Source organism: Capra hircus, chromosome 5 (genome assembly GCF_001704415.2).
Source record: "Capra hircus breed San Clemente chromosome 5, ASM170441v1, whole genome shotgun sequence".
In the NCBI taxonomy this organism is placed as follows: domain Eukaryota; kingdom Metazoa; phylum Chordata; class Mammalia; order Artiodactyla; family Bovidae; genus Capra; species Capra hircus.
The window spans coordinates 115,207,952-115,224,865 of NC_030812.1; the positions used below are offsets into that span (position 1 = coordinate 115,207,952).

General features: G+C 61.4%; 1 protein-coding gene across 2 annotated transcripts in view; it reads right to left on the bottom strand.

Moving 5' to 3' along the window:
• The window catches only part of WNT7B (Wnt family member 7B), a 54,173-nt gene that overhangs the window by 25,871 nt on the left and 11,388 nt on the right, over positions 1-16,914 (bottom strand). For both annotated transcript variants that reach the window (XM_018048903.1, XM_018048902.1), the window contains exon 2: positions 891-1,117. In XM_018048903.1, the coding sequence (XP_017904392.1) occupies positions 891-1,117 (227 nt within the window). The remainder of the gene's footprint in view (positions 1-890; positions 1,118-16,914) is intronic.

Genomic DNA, 16,914 nt, shown 5'->3' on the forward strand with positions numbered 1-16,914 from the left:
ACGACTGAGGCGACTTAGCCTGCCCACAGGTGGGCCCTGGGAGAGGCCCTGGGAGTGGGGCCCAGACAGATGAGGAAACTGAGGCTCGAAGCCCCGAGCGCCAGGCCAAACAAAGGTTGCACAGCGGCGGCCGCACGCGTTTCTCCTTCAGTCCTCACTCTCCTTCCCTGGAAAGCAGGCTCGAGGGAGCCTGCCCCTGGCCCATGCGGGGAGCCCGGTGCACGGCCGTGCAAGCATAGTGGGGCTCAGCCCCCCGAGACCTTGCCTGGCTGCTGCGGTGGCCATCACTGCCGGTGTCCCCAGAGGCCCACCCCTTCCCCGCCCCGACTGCCCTGCACACCCACCCGCCCAGCCGCCCCTCAGCCGGACGCCTCCCTGCCCCGTGTGTCCGCTGCGGCGTCCCGCACCCTCTGCTCGCGCCGACCCCTGCCTACAACCCCTTCCACTCTCAGAATCAGAGCAGCATCTTGGGGGCCTTTCCCATCAAGTCCCCCCGCCAACCCCCCGCAGAAGCTGTGACCCTTAGCTCATTTTCAGACACAGACGCAGAAACAAAGTGGGGAGACAGAGCCTCATGCCCGGGACTGCCCAGCGGCCACCGATCTGCAGGGCGGGCCTCTAACCACCGCCCCGCATCACCCCGCGGCCGGCCCGCTGCGCACGTCCGCCCCGGGACACCGCAGAGCATCCATTCACACGGGCTGGCTTCCATCGACACCTGCCTCGTCCCAGAGCCCCAGAGGGCCGCGCAGACACAGAGCAGCACTGGGATGGCGGGTGTGGAAAAGCGAGCAGGCGCGGCCGGGCCGGCCTTCCGAGGGCGAGGGCGTGCCTGGCCCCGGTGCCCACGGCTGGACGGCGGGCTCCCGCGGGCCCGGAGGCGCCCTTACCTACTCGGAGCTCTTGGCCGAAGACGGTCTTCTCGCCGAGGGCGGAGCAGTTCCAGCGCCCAAAGCGGAACTGGTACTGGCACTCGTTGATGCCCATCTGCGCCCCCTCCCCGATCACGATGATGGCATCGGGCCGGCTCTGACAGATGGCGCGCTGCCGCGGGGCCAGGCCAGGAATCTTGTTGCAGATGATGTTGGCTCCCAGGGCCACGACGGACGACAGCGCTCTGTGGAGGGGAGAGGACCGAGGAGGTGAGCTGCCCGCTGTGCCCGCCCCGCCCAGCCCCTCGGGCCACGAACGCGTCCCCTCGCCACGCTCTGCCTGCCAGGGAGCGAAGCGCAGACCCCTGCCCTCAAGGGACCACGTCCCACTGACCCCCACGCAGGACTCCGTTTTGAAAAGACATGCACGCACCCCCCGAGTCCCCTCAGCCTCAGATTCACAAGAACAGGATCGCAAGGACCACAGAGTCACAAGTCCGACGAATCGACAGTCCTCCAAACACAGGAACCACGCCTCTCTGAACCTCAGGATCAGACACACAGACTCTGCAGGCACTTGACGGCCACGAACTTGGGACTGTCCGCAGCTGCCCCCAAGCAGCAAACCACAACTTCCCCATCACCTGGAGACCCCCAACTCCCCTCTCCCCCAGGGGCCCAAAGCCAGGCAGGCTGCTACGGGGGCCGGCCAGGCCAGGGGCCAAGCCCAGCGGGTCCTGACTCCAGCCGCAGCCCACGTGTAGCCTGCCTCTCTGAGCCTCGGTTTTCACACCCTCAATATGGGGTATAAAACACCTATTCCCACCACACAGGCTCGGACCAGAGAAGCATGGGGGAGAAAGGCTGCACACATGGGGATGACTGTCGTTCTTATTCTCGTTTCTGGAAGTCAGGGTGCACGTGGAGAAGACAGGCGCCGGCATGAACTGAGCCGTGTGCCGGACTCGGCAGGTGCTTTACTGCAGTAAGTCATCCTCAGAGCGACGCTTCCTGAAAATGCTCTGAGTTAATCCCCAGCACCCCGCAGGAACCCGGGGCACTTGCTGGGCTCTTTCTCTCTTCGCTTGGGTGTCATCAGCCTGACTATCTATTTAAGGAGGTCGAATTCACACGGCAGGAACTCTGCCAGTTTATAATCCTGTAGCATCCAGCACATCCCCAATGTTCATCAACCACCACCACTACCAAGTTCCAAGGCATCGCCACCACCCCAGAAAGCACCCCCTACCCCTCGGCAGTCACCCCCCGAGCCCCCTGGCAGCCAAGACTCTGCTTTCTGCGCATGTGGACTTGCTGGTTCTGGACATTTCATACAGACGGAATCAAATAACACATGCCCTTTTGTGTCTGGCTTTTTTCACTTAGTATAACCTGCTCAAGGTTCGTCCTCGTTGTATCAGGAACTTCCTTTTTCGTGGTTAAATAATATTCCTTCGCTTGGCAAGATCACATGCTATTTATCTGCTCGGCACTGACAGACGTTGGGCTTGCTTCCAGCTTTTGGCTCCTGGGAATAACCCTGCTCTGGACACACACACGCAGGTTCAGTCTGAGTCCTCACTTTCTGTTCTCTGGGGCAGGTGCCCAGGAGCGGAACTGCTGGGTCACCGGGCCGTTTGTCTTGCTCTGTGAAGAACCTTCTGACTGCTTCCCACAGAAGCTGCGTCCGCTGCTTGGCTTTAAGCACCCAGGGAAGGGACAGCAAGCTGAAAAGAGGGGAGCTGGTTTTCACAGGCCCACGGCAACAGCTGGTTTTAAGACGGAGTCTGACTTCCAAACAGCAGACCAGAGGGCAAGAGGCGGGAGTGGGGAGGCCACGAGGGGCTCCCCGAAGCCACTGCCCAGGCCCTGGTCTCCTAGCACGATGAGCTCGCTCCTCCTGCCCAGGGCCTGCCAGCCCCTTTCTGGACAGAAGCGAGCCAGTGTTTTTCCAGGGCAGCTGGGCACCCACAGACAGCTGGGAAAGTCCCCATGTGGCCTGAGCCCACAGCACGTGCTGCGCCCAGGACGCTCTGGCGACACTCAATCCCCATGGCCCGCCCGCCCCACCCGCTAATCTGGCCAGGACCCCCCTGGGTCTCCCACGGGCACAATGGGCAGAAATGCCCGGGGCTGGCTTGGAGGAAGAGCATCTGGGCAGGCGGGGCTGGGAGCGGGCTGGAATCTGGGGAATTCAGCCCAAAGTAACCGTAGACGCTCAGAAAACCAAGCCGGGGAAACGAGATGGATGGGAACTCTGCCGGGCACCGGCCTCCAGGCCTCGGGTTGGAGCCTGGACACGGAAAGCACATTCCCCGTCCTCGGATTCTTCCAGCAGGTTCTGGGCCGCCAAGGGTGAGAACCCCCGCGCCTAGGGGCAGGGCCTCAGGCAAACGAGGTCTAACAGAACGGACCTGGGAGCAGAAAGAGGCTGTGCAGCTCCGGTCCCCTCCTCTGGACTGGCCACCCCAGCACCCCCTCCCCCATCCCTCACTCCCCCATCCTGCAATAATGCCCCTCAGAGCCCGCAGCTCCCCAGGCTCCTTGCCCAGAGCCAGAGGCCTCCTAGGACCCGCCCCCCAACGACGCTGCTGCCACTTCTGCTCGTGCTGGTCCCTCTGCCTGGGGCGCTGGTCTCCCTCCCTTTTTTCTGTCCTGCAAATTTTTCTTCCCGCCCAGGCCCCAGGGCAAGCCCACCTGGGCTCAAACCCCTCGACTCATTCAGTTCAGTTCAGTTCAGTTGCTCAGTCATGTCCGACTCTTTGAGGCCCCATGGACTGCAGCACATCAGGCGTCCCTGTCCATCACCAACTCCCAGAGTTTACTCAAACTCATGACCATCGTGTTGGTGATGCCATCCAGCCATCTCATCTTCTGTCGTCCCCTTCTCCTGCCCTCCAGCTTCAGGGGCTTATCCAATGAGTCGGTTCTTCACATCAGGTGGTCAAAGTATTGGAGCTTCAGCTTCAGCATCACGTGGGCCCGTTACCAAGGACAAGTATGGGGGACACTGGTCTCGTGGACACAGACACCCCCCGCCCGGTCTCACAGTCGTTATTTCCACACCTGGCCTCTCTGCACCCAAGACCGCAAATGTGCCTAGGGCAGTGCAGATGTGAGCTGACCCTGGGGCCTCGGGCTGCACCTGTGTAGCCCACCGCGAGTGTGCAGTGGGTGAAAGAATGGACAAATGAGGAGATACTCAGAGACTGGGACTTCCCTGGTGGTTCAGTGGTTGAGAATCCGCCTGCCAATGCAGGGGACACCGGTTCGATCCCTTGTCTGGGAATATCTCACATCCCACAGGGCAGCTAAGCCTGTGAGACACAACAAGAGAAGCCACCAAAATGAGAAGCCCAACCAGAGAGTCGCCTCTGCTCGCTGTAACTAGAGAAAGCCCGCACACAGCAACGAAGCCCAGGGCAGCCAAAAATAATAAAATAATAAAAATAAAAACACTCAAGGATTGTGTCTAAAAGACCGCCTGCAACTCAGTAACAAGAAGGCAGCGCGATTTAAAAACGGACGAAGGACTCAGACATTTCTCCGAAGAAAGACAAATGGCCCCCGAGCCCGGGGAAAGATTCTAAACATCGCTCACCACTAGGGAGATACAAACCAGAATCACAGTGAAGAGACACCTCCTGCCCACCAGGACGGCTGTGATCAGACAACAGAAAATAGCAGGCGTGGGCAAAGACATGGGGAAACTGGGACCAACTGCGTCATTGGTGGGACTGCAAAGTGGGGCAACAGTTGGGATGGTCCTCGAAAAGTTAAATAGAGAATGACCACAAGACCCAGCAATTCCACCCCTAGGTGTGCATCCAAAATAATGAAGCCAGGCGTTCAAACAAAGACCCGTTCACAAATGCTCGCAGCAGCACCAGTCACAACAGCCGAAAGGAGGAAGCAGCCGAAAGGCCCATCAGTGGATGAATGGACAAACGGGGACGTGGTCTCTCCAGACAATGGAATATTATTTGGCCATAAAAAGGAATGGGGTTCAGATACACACTCCATGGATGAACCTCCAAAATATTATGCTCGGTGAAAGAAAAAGAGGCCAGACACAGAAGGTCACGTGTTATAGGATCCCTTCGATAAGAAACGTCAAGCAAAGGCAAACCCACGGAGACAGAAACAGCTGTGGGACAGGCAGCAGGGAGCCCCCACTTCGTAGCTGTGGGATTTCCACCCGGGGTGACGGAGGAGTTACGGGCTCAACAGAGGTGATGGCCACACAGCACTGTGAATGCTCTAGGTGCCGCAGAACTGTACACTTTACCCATGGAAGGGGACATTTTAGGTTAAACACAATTTTAAACAATGCTACCTGTACAGGGGACTTGCACACGCTGGCCATGGTTGAGATGTGTGGAAGGGGCCGAGAGGGGCCTTGCCCGGCTGACTCCCTGCCTGTGGCCGCTAGTCTGCCTCCCCCGGGGCGGTGGTGCTGATGGTGGATGGGGATGGGGGTCCCAGCCATCCCCCAGATGCCAGCGTGTGCCTTAGAGGTGAGACAGGGCTTCCCAGGTGTCTCATTGATGAAGAACCCGCCTCCCAATGCAGGAGACCCAGGTTCGATCCCTGGGTCAGGAAGATCCCCTGGAGGAGGAACCCTCTCCAGTATTCCTGCCTGGAAAATCCCATGGACAGAGGAGCCTGGCGGGCCACAGTCCATGGGGTCACAAAGAGTCGGACACGATTGAGCAACAAGGGCTTCTGAGAAGAGAGCTGCATTGCACCCCAGAAGCATAAGTAATCAGATATGGCTGATAATTCAGAAACGATTTCAGAACTGTGTCCTTTAGAACGCGGGGATTATTTTCCCTCTAAAGATATTCAATACATTCTGAGCACCCTCCATGGACCACACAGGCCTCTGCAGAGTCTCAACCCTCTCTTGGCAGGATGAGCCTTGTCACCCCCACATGACAGGTGTGCAGACTGGAGTTCAGAGAGGCTGGGGGGCCTGCCCAAGGCTACCCCACCAGCCTCTGCTTCCAGAGCTCAGCACAGCGTGGCTCAGAGCACCGCACGTGTGTGCTCCGTCGCTCGGTCGTGGCCGAGTCTTTGCGACCCCGTGGACGGTAGCCCACTACGCTCCTCTGTCTATGGAATTTTCCGGGCAAGAATACTGGAGTGGGTTGCCATTTTCTGCTCCAGGGGATCTTCCCCACCCAAGGACTGAACCTGGGTCTCCCGCATTGCAGGCAGATGCTTTGCCACTTGAACCACTGGGGAGGCCCATGCACAGAGCCGAGCGCGTAGCAGGAGCATAATACAGAAGACGGCCTGGGGTGGGAACCTGCGCCCACTCTCCATTCTCCCAACACAGCCTCCATCCGACCCGCATTTAAAATCCCCCAGGGGGACTTCCCTAGCGGCCCAGTGGTTAAGACTCCACACTTCCAATGCAGGGGCCCAGGGTTCAATTCCCGGTCAGGGTGCCAAGATCCCGCATGGCACACGGTGTGGCCATACGTAAATAAGCAGATAAATGAAATGAATCCTCCAGGTCACTTGTTAGTTCATCGAGGTTTCTGGGCAGCTCCCATGGCTGGCCTTCAAAGTCTGGCAACCAGTCCATCCCCTTCCCGCCACTGACCTCCTTGAGCAGGCCTGGGCCCCGACACCCCAGGACTGTTCCTTCCGCCTGGAAGAGCGGGGGCTGCAGATGTGAGAGGCCAGGGAGTTAGGAAACCAAACCATCCGCGTGGGAAAGGGGAAGAGATACATGATCGCGAAATAGCTGGTGCCCTGCAGGAGACAGGCGGGCGGACGCAGGCGGCATGCTGGGGTAACTGGCAGTTTGGGGGGTGCTGGACAGGCTAAGGGGACTCTTAGCAAGTGAGACGCCCCACCAGGGGCAGCCTCACCCACCAGGAGGCTGCCCGCCCAGGTGCCCGGGGAGAGGCTGGCAGGGCAGCTCTGTGGGGCCCCGAGCACAGAGAAGCAGGGCGGGGCCTGGTGTTTCAGTCACTGACTTTTCCATGGAAAATTTTGCTCCGGACTCATCCCCTCCGCCATCCGGGGGCCTCGGGACACAGGCAAATACCAGGGGGAGTGGGCAAAGCTGAAAATCCAGAACTTTGCTCACCCCGGCTGGGGCCAGTCCCACGGGTTGGTGGGGGGAGTTTGGAGGAGGGAGGTTCAGGCCCTGCAGACAGGAAGCCCTCGCCTCTTCACTGGGGGCTGTGGACAGGGCTATCCGGTCTCAGAAGCAGAGGGTGCTGAGACCAGCATTGGCACAGGATGCGGCTGCCCCTGAACAACTAGAAGGTCTTTTACCTGCCAGAGCAGTGCAAGTGGGTGGGACCACCTGTAGGGTGAGGGGCTCCAGTGGGGGTGGGGGAAGGCGTGCTGCCAGGCGGCTGATGAGCAGAGAAATGGCCAGGGGCGGGGCTTTGGCAGTGCTCTTAGCCGGCCTGCTGCCTGGCCATGCTGTGGGGAGGGGCTAGGAACGGGAGCGCCGGTGCTGGCCAGCTTGGCTGGAGCCCTGGCTCTGCCTTTTCCCGGCTGTGAGACCTCAGGCAAGTTTCTTAACCTCGCTGGTCCTCAGTTTCCACATCTGTAAAGTGGGAGTAATAACTGCACTGGCACATCACAGAACTGCCTGGAGGGGTGCATGAGTCGAAGAACATGGCGCTTTGCAGCTGGCCTGGGGGAGAGGTCATCAGTGTTAGCCATTAGTAACCAATCCTCACAGCCTGAGACTGCATCCGTCACTGACCCTTTGCAGGGAGCCGCCAGGGTCCAGCCTCCTTGTGGGGACCAGGGAGAGACCAGCTGCGTCTCTCGGAGGACCAAAGCTTAAACCATCAGTTCTGCAGCTAATCGGTGCCACATCAGCCTCTGCACCCACCCACCAAGGGGTTCATTCCTGGACCAGCTCTCCCCTCTGACCCAGCAATTCCACTCTGGGGTCTATACACCCAAGGAAACCAAGCACTTATGTCTGCCAAAGGACATGCATGCAGGTCTCCAGCTCAGACTGAGAACAACCACCTGCTATCACCAGGAGGATGACAGGCAGATTGCGGCATATTCACCCCGCGGGACGAGACCACTCGCACGGGTGACTCTCTCAGATGCCACACTGCATGAGGGACGGCACAACACTAATGCTGCTACACAGAGAAGCTCCAGGCCGGGTAAGGCTCTGCATCAAGCCAGAAGCCGGGAGGGAGTTACCCTTGCGGGGAGATGCTGAGTGGGGAGGATGGGGTGCACAGGGGAGCCTCCTGGGGCTGGAACGCTCTCTGTCCCGAGCTGGACAGTGCTTACACGGGTGCCCGTTATATAGACATGCATCACACTGTCCATCTGAGATCTCTGTGTTTTAGGTAAGTTATATCTCAATAAAAAAAGTTAACTGTTGCAGTACAGCAAGTCCCCCACACACAAACCTTCACGTTGTGAACTTTCAAAGATGTAAACACACCTGCCAGCCCCTGGATGCCACCTGTTGTGCCGTACGACTGTACTTTTCAAGGTACTGTGAAAGCGTCAGTCGCTCAGTCACGTCTGACCCTTGGCGACCCCGTAGACTGTAGCCCACCAGGCTCCTCTGTACTATAAAACTGTCTTTCTTTATTTTTTGTGTTTGTTTTTTATGTTTGTATGGTTTATGTGAAAAGTATCATAAACCTATTACGGTACAGTACTATATAGCCGATTGTGATAGCTGGATACCTGGGCCAACTTTGTGGACTTACGAACGCACTCTCAGAACAAAACTCCTTCATGTGTAGGGGTCTTATTGTGCAAGACTTTACTGGGATGGCAAAACAAGGCAAGAATGAAAAATCCAAGTTTTCTTACAAAAACTAAAATTAAAAAAACACCTTTAAGAAATAATGTGAATATTAGAGGACATCCCTGGTGGTCCAGTGGTTAAGAATCTGCCTTGCAATGCAGGGGGCACAGGTTTGATCCCTGGTCAGGGAACTAAAATCCCACGTGCTGCGGAGCAACTAGGCACTCGGGCCACAGCTAAAGGGTCTGTTTCACAGTGAAAGATCCGCATGGCACAACTATGACCACAACACGGCCAAATAACGTATTTTTTAAAAACATGAACCTTAAAGATGATTCCTGTGTGCTTGAAGGCCGCTCACCCCTCCTGCAGCACAGGCTTGTGGGGGCAGCTGTGAGCTGGCCCCCTCTGCAGGCGGAGCTGGAGTGGGCCACAACATGCCCAAATCCAGGCTCAGAGGCTCCGGGATCAAAGGGCACCCCCAGCCTGGCTCTGCTTAGTGCCCACCAACCTCTGCCTCTGCCTAGACTCTGTCCACTGATGTGGCCAGCCTGTGCCCACGGGGTCCTGGTCCTCTGGGAACCCTGAGTAGGGAGGCAGGCTCCGCTAGCAGCTCCCGGGGCAATAAGGAAGGTGGGCACAGGGACCCTGAGAGCCGTGGGGGTGGAGTGAGCCCTACGTGGTAGCGGGGGACTGCACTAGGCAGGCCTGTTGCTCTTGGCCTGCGCCTGGCCAGCACTCGGGGCTGGAGGCAGAGCTGCCCACCTGCTAGCTGTCCTCTGCCCATAGGAGCCGGGCTGGGCCCTGACGGGCAGCCTCCTCCCAGCACTGCCCCACTAAGACCCCCATCGAGGCCAAGCCCCCCTCCTGCCATGGCCCAGCCTCGGGGCTCTTCGAGCGTCCTTGCGAAACAACCTCAGGGATGCTGAGGGCCCAAGAGGGGTCGACTGGGGGGAGCCAGAGTCTCCCCAGTGCTCAACTAGAACCATCCTGTCCTTCCCCATCCCTGTGTAGGACGCCCCTGCTGTGGTCAGGAGCCAACACCCTCCAAACCCGCCCCGGCGGCTAGTAGTCTAGCCTAAATCTTTCATGCTGTCGGACTCAAGGTGGCATGAGCGCCTGCTGTGTGCTGGACTCGGCTCAGAGTCCCCTGAGTAGTGGGGAGGCGAATGTTATGACAATTAGAGTAATAGCTGTTGTTGTTATTCCTCAGAATAAGCATGAAAGGTCCCGAAGGTCCAACCACCTGCCCAGGAACTCAGGGAGGAAGGGAGGGAGGAAAGGAGCCTGGTCCCAGGTGGTCAGTACCTCATCGCCTCATCCTTGACCCTCAAAGACAGTTAAAGGGTCACCTGTCCACCTGGAGAACCATCCTCCCCCATCGGTCCCCGGGGGCCACACTGGGGGGCTTCCCCGGGGGGCTGCTGAAGGAGGCCCCCAAACTCGTGCCAGGTTGGGAGCAGGGCCTGAGTCCCAGGCCCTCCCCACACCGGCAGCCCTCCGCCGCCCCCGCTGACTCACTCCCCACAGTGCGCTCTGCCCCGCCCGCCAGGCCCCATCCAGCCTCAGTGGTCCTCGTGGATGCCAGATGGACCTGCGAGTGAGCAGAACACGTGAGAACATCCGCTGGGGCCTCACAGGGACAGGGACCCCACCCCCCGCACAGAGAGCAGGACCCTGCCACTGACATACCCCCGGCAGGGCGGGGGCCCCAGGCGCACCCCATCTTTTCTTTGACTTTTCCAGGTCCGTAGAAAGCAGCCTATGACAGTGAAGGGCAAAGAAGTCTGGCGTGCTGCCGTCCACGGGGTCGCAGAGTCAGACACAACCGACTTAGTGACTGAACAAGAACCTTGCCACTTCACACACTGTTGAGCGAATGCCTGCCTCCATGTGAGGTCTAGCGCTGCGAGCCCTGGAGGTGGGCAGGCTGCTGTGATTATGGGGGGAGGCCACCCCAGAGTGCCCTCCCCTGGGCCCTGATCTGCTGGCACCCCTGTCTTCCTGCTGAGAAAGCCAGACAGAGATGGTGTCACTGCCAGCCCGGCCCACGTGACGGAACAGCCTCTCAGGCCCAGAGGAAGCCTCAAGCCATCTGATCCGTCCACGGGGCCTTAAGGCGACGGCCACGCATGCGGCCGCTGGGCCAGGCACCTCCACCTCAGCATGCTGCTTCGCCCAAATTCCCTGATGACCGACCCCGCAAACCACAGCCCGGGACAAAGATGCCTCCGCAGAGGGCAAATGCCCGCTGTGGCAGGGACCCCCGGCTTCCCCCTCACAGGACAGAGTCCCCGCCCTGATGCGGCCCACCTCCCCACCCCAGGGCTGGGCGTTAAGCCTGCCCTGAACCCACCAAAGGGTCCTGGGAAGGCCCCTGAGCTCAAGACTGGGGCAGCACTCCATGGGGGGCTGGCAGCCAAGGACTTTCCGGAACCCAGACCTCATGACTTAGCCCAACTGGGCCTCCACACCCCAGACCCCTCCCAGAGCCACCGGAGCCAGGAGCTGGGAGTTACGGGGGAGGGGGCGGGGGAACGACCTCTGACCCCTGTCGTCCCCCTAGGGAGGAAGCATGTACCTGTCTTGGGGAGGTGAGCAGTGAAGAAAGGGTCTTCCCGCAGGACGCCAGCCAGCCGGCCCCCTCTTCCCTCTGGGGATGCCCTCCCCAGCTCCGGCCTGCCCCTCTGCCCCGCCCCAGCACCGGCTAGGCGTGGCTTCAAGGCCCGAGTCCCGCGCGGGACTGTTCCTCATTAGCCCAGGGTGCTGTCAATCACGAGGCTGCCACACCCCTTCTCCCTCGAGTCACTAGCTCTGTGCTCTGCCTCCGCATCTTCACCGTTAGGTCCTTCTCCCAGACCTCCTGACCTCCGCACCTCAGAGACCCTCCTCCGAGAGGCCTTCCCACCCTTTCGGTCTCCCAAGAGAGCCAGACTCTAAGCCTGACCCCTCAGGCTTTTCCTGAGGCTATGTGGGGCAGGGTCTATCCACCCCTGCCAGCTGGGAGGGCACCCAGCCAGACCTTGGACATGACCCCCCTCCCCACCGCAGCCCTGCCCCCAGCTCCCTGGGAGGCAGGGACAGGCTGGCTGAGCTGAACCAGATCCCGCCTCCCTCTAGGCCCCCAACCCTGGCCTAGCCGCGGGGGGCCCAGCGGCCCAGAGCTCCTCCAGCCCACGTTCCTGGCCCGGGGCGCTTTGTAGTTCTTCCTTCTCGGGCATCCTCCGGCAAAATATTTGAAGAATGTTCTAATTATCTGCGATCAGCCAGGGAGGCGAGCCTGGGTCCACTTGTCCAGGAAGCAACTGGGCAAATACCTGGGAGGGAGGCACCTGGCCCCCACGCCCACCCACGGCTGCGTCCCCGCCAGCCTCTTCCTCGGGTGGCCAGGGGTTGGCCCAGAACGTCCCAGCCACAGATGAGCCGGAAGAGGTTCTCAGTTCTGGAGCCCAGCAGGGCCCCGAGGGGCAGAGTTGGGGTAAGGAACGCATGGTGGCCTCAGTGCTCCTGCTTGTCAAGCACGGACAAGAATGTCTTCCGGGTCAGGGACCACTTGGCAGACCTCCTGGGCCCCCATCACAGCCCCAGGGCTCGGCACCGGCAGGGTCTCCACAGCCTTCCTCGGCTGGAGGGATCAGGAGGGAGCGGAACAGCAGGCTAGGAGGCTGGTGCAGGCAGGGCAAAGGCCCAGGGGCGCACAGGCCACCTGCCCGGCCCTTGAACCGGCCTTGAATCTGCCATCTCCTTGTCTCCTTCCCCGGCTGGGGTTCTAGGCTAGCTTGAGGGGAGGCATGTGACTTGGGGACGTCCCCGGACTTCGGGAAGGCCACTCCAAGGCTAGTCTTCTGAGACTCAGTTTTCTCATCTGATAGTAAAGCACAGTCAGCCCTCTGCTGGCAAACGGCTTCTTCCTCTACTGGGTCAGGAAGTGCTTTAACCCCCAGGACAGTCGGGGGGAGGCGGGGATGTGCAGAGGGCTGGCTCTACTGAAGTCTGCCAGGCCATGTAAGGCACCCCCTTGTCTGCCCAGTCAAAGGGCCTGCACCAGAAGGGAGGAGGGGGGCCACAGGACAAAAAGACCATCCTTCCAGAGCAGCCTCCTCCCTGTGTCCCGCACCATCTGCAGCAGGTCTTTTCAGGGTGTGCCCGGCCAACCCCCTTTCCAGAGGGGGAGACTGCGGGGAGCTCCGTGGTCGGGGGCATGGAGGAGGGGTGCCTTATGGCCCCCCCGACCACGCCCAGGCCTCAATGTCCCATCTGCGCAGTGGGGTTGGGCGACCATCTAGGTACTGCAGCTGGATCCTAGAGCCTTCTCCAGGTCTGGATCCTGTGTTCGGGTTCTGCTCAGCCCCTGACTCTCGCTGGCCCCTGGGAGCCTCAGTTTACCCATCTGTCCCCTGTGGGGAACGGCCCCCGCTCGCAGGCGGGGTCTCCTGTGGGCTGGCTCCTCGTGCCGGGTCCCAGGCTGCAGTCTTTCCAGGCCACTGCCCCGCTCAGCTCGCTGCCCGCAGTGTTCCGGGGAAGAGAGCACGGCGTCCGCCCGCTCCCTCGCGCCCCCGCGGGTGGCGCACCCCCACCCCCCGCCCTCCCCGCATAACTGGCATTCCTGGCTTGGCATCCGGGGACCCCACCCTGGAGAGAAACCGGGTGGCCTGAGAGAGAGCAGGAGGCGGGTAGGGGGTCCTGGGCAGGGACTGCAGCCACCAGAGGCAGACACGCACAGCCTTGCTCTCCCAGGCCCTCCCTGGCCTGGGGAGCTGGAGGATCCATCCAGCCCCCACGTCAGCCAAATCTGTGAAGTCCAAACCTCACCCGGTCACTCAGGACATTGACCTCCGACCTCAGAAACATGCCGACCTCTGCTGGGCGTGTAGGGCCTTCACGACACTCCCAGGGTTCTGGCCACATTGTGCCACAGTTCCCCCTCCTGGCCACCCTGTCTCCTCCAGCAGCCAGGCAAGATTCAAGGCCCAGTTTGATGCCCTCTCCTCCAAGAAGCCCACCTGGGTCTCTCCTCCATTCTCCCTTCCTCTGCCCAACATGGGCGCATCGACGCCAGGCTCCTGAGGAGGCCTTAGGGGCTGCGATTCAGCAGCTCCTGTCTGCCCAGGCCACGGCCATGCTTCCTGCACCCTCTGCTGTGCCCAGACCTTCCCCAGGCCTGAGCCCTGACCTTTCTCCTCACTTCCTGAGGTGCAGGTGGGGATGTTGATACCCAGAGGTGCCCGGGCACCTGAAGGCCCACGGCAAGCTGAGGCCCGAGCAGGCATGAGGCCCCCAGCCTGGGGGTCGGCCTCAGCCCTGATGCCCCAGACCTGTTGGATGCGGGGGCGCCTGCAGGCCTGGGTGACCAGGATGCAGTCTGAAACCTCAGGACAGACGGACGGACGGACAAGTGGGTGGGACAGGTGGGAGGAAGCTGGCAGGCCCCGTAGGCCTGTGGCCAGGCTGGGAGTCTGGGCACCTAGTGGCTTGGCCAGCGCCGCGGCCTTCCTAACCACCCTGGACACAGTCTGAGCAGCAGGTCTGGGGGGCACATTCCCGTCAGACAGTGGACAACGAACCGTCCCCTCTGGGCAGACAGCGAGGTCCAGTCCCCATCCCGGGCACCAAGCCTCAGGCCGGCGTCCCTCTTCCAGGAGCAGGTGCGGGTGGGGGCCTGCCTTGGCCACTCAGCATCTCCGAGTGAGGGTGACTCAGTGAGCCCCACTCACCCAGGCTCTCCCGTGCTCCACGGTCCGCCCTCTGCTCTCCCCAAAGCCGGGCAGCCCCTCTGGGCCAGTCGCTCCTGCACAGCGCCCTCGCCATCCCCGTCTCTTTAAAGCAGCCCTCTGTTCTGGACTGATCCCTCCAAGGAGTCCTGGGCCACCAGGGCCTCCCCAGCCAAGGACCTCCCAGGAGCAGCCCGTCCACCACCCGTGCCAACCCCCAGCAGCCTGGCTGTAATGACCTGAACAGCTGCCCTGAACAACTTCCTGGGGCCAGCCCCCTCAGGACACCTCCCTGAGCTCAGGGCTCCCCAGGGCTTGACCCAGGTGGCCCGGGTCCTGAGCACCAGCCCTGTCTCCTACAGCCCGCCCCGGGTTAAATGAGGGGGCAGGACCTTGGCCCCAGCTGCCCAGCCACCTGGCGGGGATTTGGTCTCGGAGCCAAGAGCAGGCTTGCAGCCTTTCTCCCCACTTCCGGCTCAGCCCCAGGCCCCGCCTGTCCCTTCAGCATCCTTCAGCTCCTGCCATCTTCTCTACCCCCCTCCCGCTGCCAGAAGTCTCCAGAAGTCGCCAGGCTGAGCAGCAAGCACAGGGTGGCCCCAGGGGGTCAGCCAGAGCCTTCCCTCCTGTGCCCACTGCTGGGGCAGAAGCTAGACGTCCAGGGGGACTCCCCAGCCACTGGGGTCATCAGCCCTCAGCCCCTGCCTGCTCCTGGAGCCACATGGAAGGAAATGGCTTCCATTTCCCACAGGGGAGGGGGTGGGGGAGGGGCGGGGGAGGGGTGGGGGAGGGGCGGGGGAGGGGGCGGGGGAGGGCACGGTCCGTACACAGCTCCTCCGGGAGCTGTGGCCGGGAACGAAGCCCTGCCTGACTACACAGCCCTGGGCCGGCATCTCCCGCCCGCTGTCCTGGGGGTCCCCTGGGCCCTGGGCGATGAACCCAGAGTCCCTGTGTGCTCTGAACCCCTGGGAACAGGGGGAGTGGCCGAGCCCAAGGCAGCTGACCCCCTGTCCGGCGCACCGCGACCAGCTTCACTGCGAGCCCTAGGCTCCTGGCCCAGCCAGCCCCTGGGCACACGACCTGAGGCACCCCCAGGCCACCGCCATCCCAGCCCAGTCCATGGACCCGAGGCTCAGGAGGGTCACCATGGGAACCTGGGCAGGCAGGACCCCAGGCTCCACTCCCCGGGAACAGCGGCACCATGAGAGGCCAGGACCCTGCCAGGGCGGGGCCCGGGGCCTGGCTTGTGGGGGCCGCCGAGCCAGCACTTTGCCTGCCACAGAGTGACCCAGGGCAGCCAGGGACCGGGGACCCAGGACAGGCCCGGGAGAACGGGCGCAGCGAGGGGATGGATCTGGCTGCTTCCGGAGGGGGTGTCAGCAGCCCCCGGAAACTCCCAGGTCTCCTGCCAGTCACCCTGGGAAGATGGGAGTCTGGGGAGCCTCGCCGTCATCCCGCCCCCCGGCGACGCCCTGGGCCCACCTGTGCCAATACACCCAAGGCCGGGAGGCCTCGCTGGGCAGGGGGCCCTGACCAGGTCCGTGGGCCTTGCTGGGCCCCAGACATGCAAGCCGCCATCAGACCATCCGACCTGTGTGTACTGGGAACCAGCTGAGAGCCGAGTGCTGTGCTGGGCGCTGGGGGATCAGCGGTCGATCCCACAACCACAGGCCTGGCCTCTCGGAGCCTGGGTGCTGACAGGGCTCCCCTCCCACACTCGGCCTCCCAGCAGCCCTGCCGATCCGCCTCCCCTGGGCACCCCTCCCTCTGAGGCTGGCCGGACCAGCCTCCTCCCCTCCCCCACCAGCCACTCTGCACCCAGGGTCTTCCCTTAGCTCAGAAGGAAGCAGTTCACCCCTGCCCTACAGCTCCCCGGGCCTGGGGCTCCCTGCCCTGCCTCCACGCAGCCCTCACCCCCTGCTGCCCCACCCCACCCTAACCAGGGCCACCTCCTCGCCATCCACGCCCCCCAGGCCCCCACTCCCCTCTCCCAGTCACCTCGCTGCCACAGACACCATTCTCCTCTCCGGCCCATCCTCTAGGACCCAGGTCAGAGGTCACCTTCTGGTCTGCCATCACTGTTGATGGATTAGGGCTCCTGCTGTGGGCACCACAGGGCTTGGCTCAGTGATGGAGAAGGAAGCGAGCTTCCCCATTACAGCCGCGAACATGACCAGTATAGTCAAAGCAATGGTTTTCCCAGTAGTCATGTATGGGTGTGAGAGCTGGACCATAAAGAAGGCGGAGCGCTGAAGAATTGATGCTTTCGAACCGTGGTGAAGACTCTTGAGAGTGCCTTGGACTGCAAGGAGATCCAACCAGTCCATCCTAAAGGAAATCAACCCTGAATATTCACTGGAAGGACTGATGCTGAAGCTGAAGCTTCAATATTTTGGCCACCTGCTGCGAAGAGCTGACTCATTGGAAAAGACCCGGCTGCTGAGAAAGACTGAGGGCAGGAGGAGAAGGAGATGACAGAGGATGAGATGGTTGGATGGCATCACCGACTCAACAGACATGAGTTTGAGCAAACTCCAGGCGATAGTGAAGGACAGGGAAGCCCGGTGTGCTG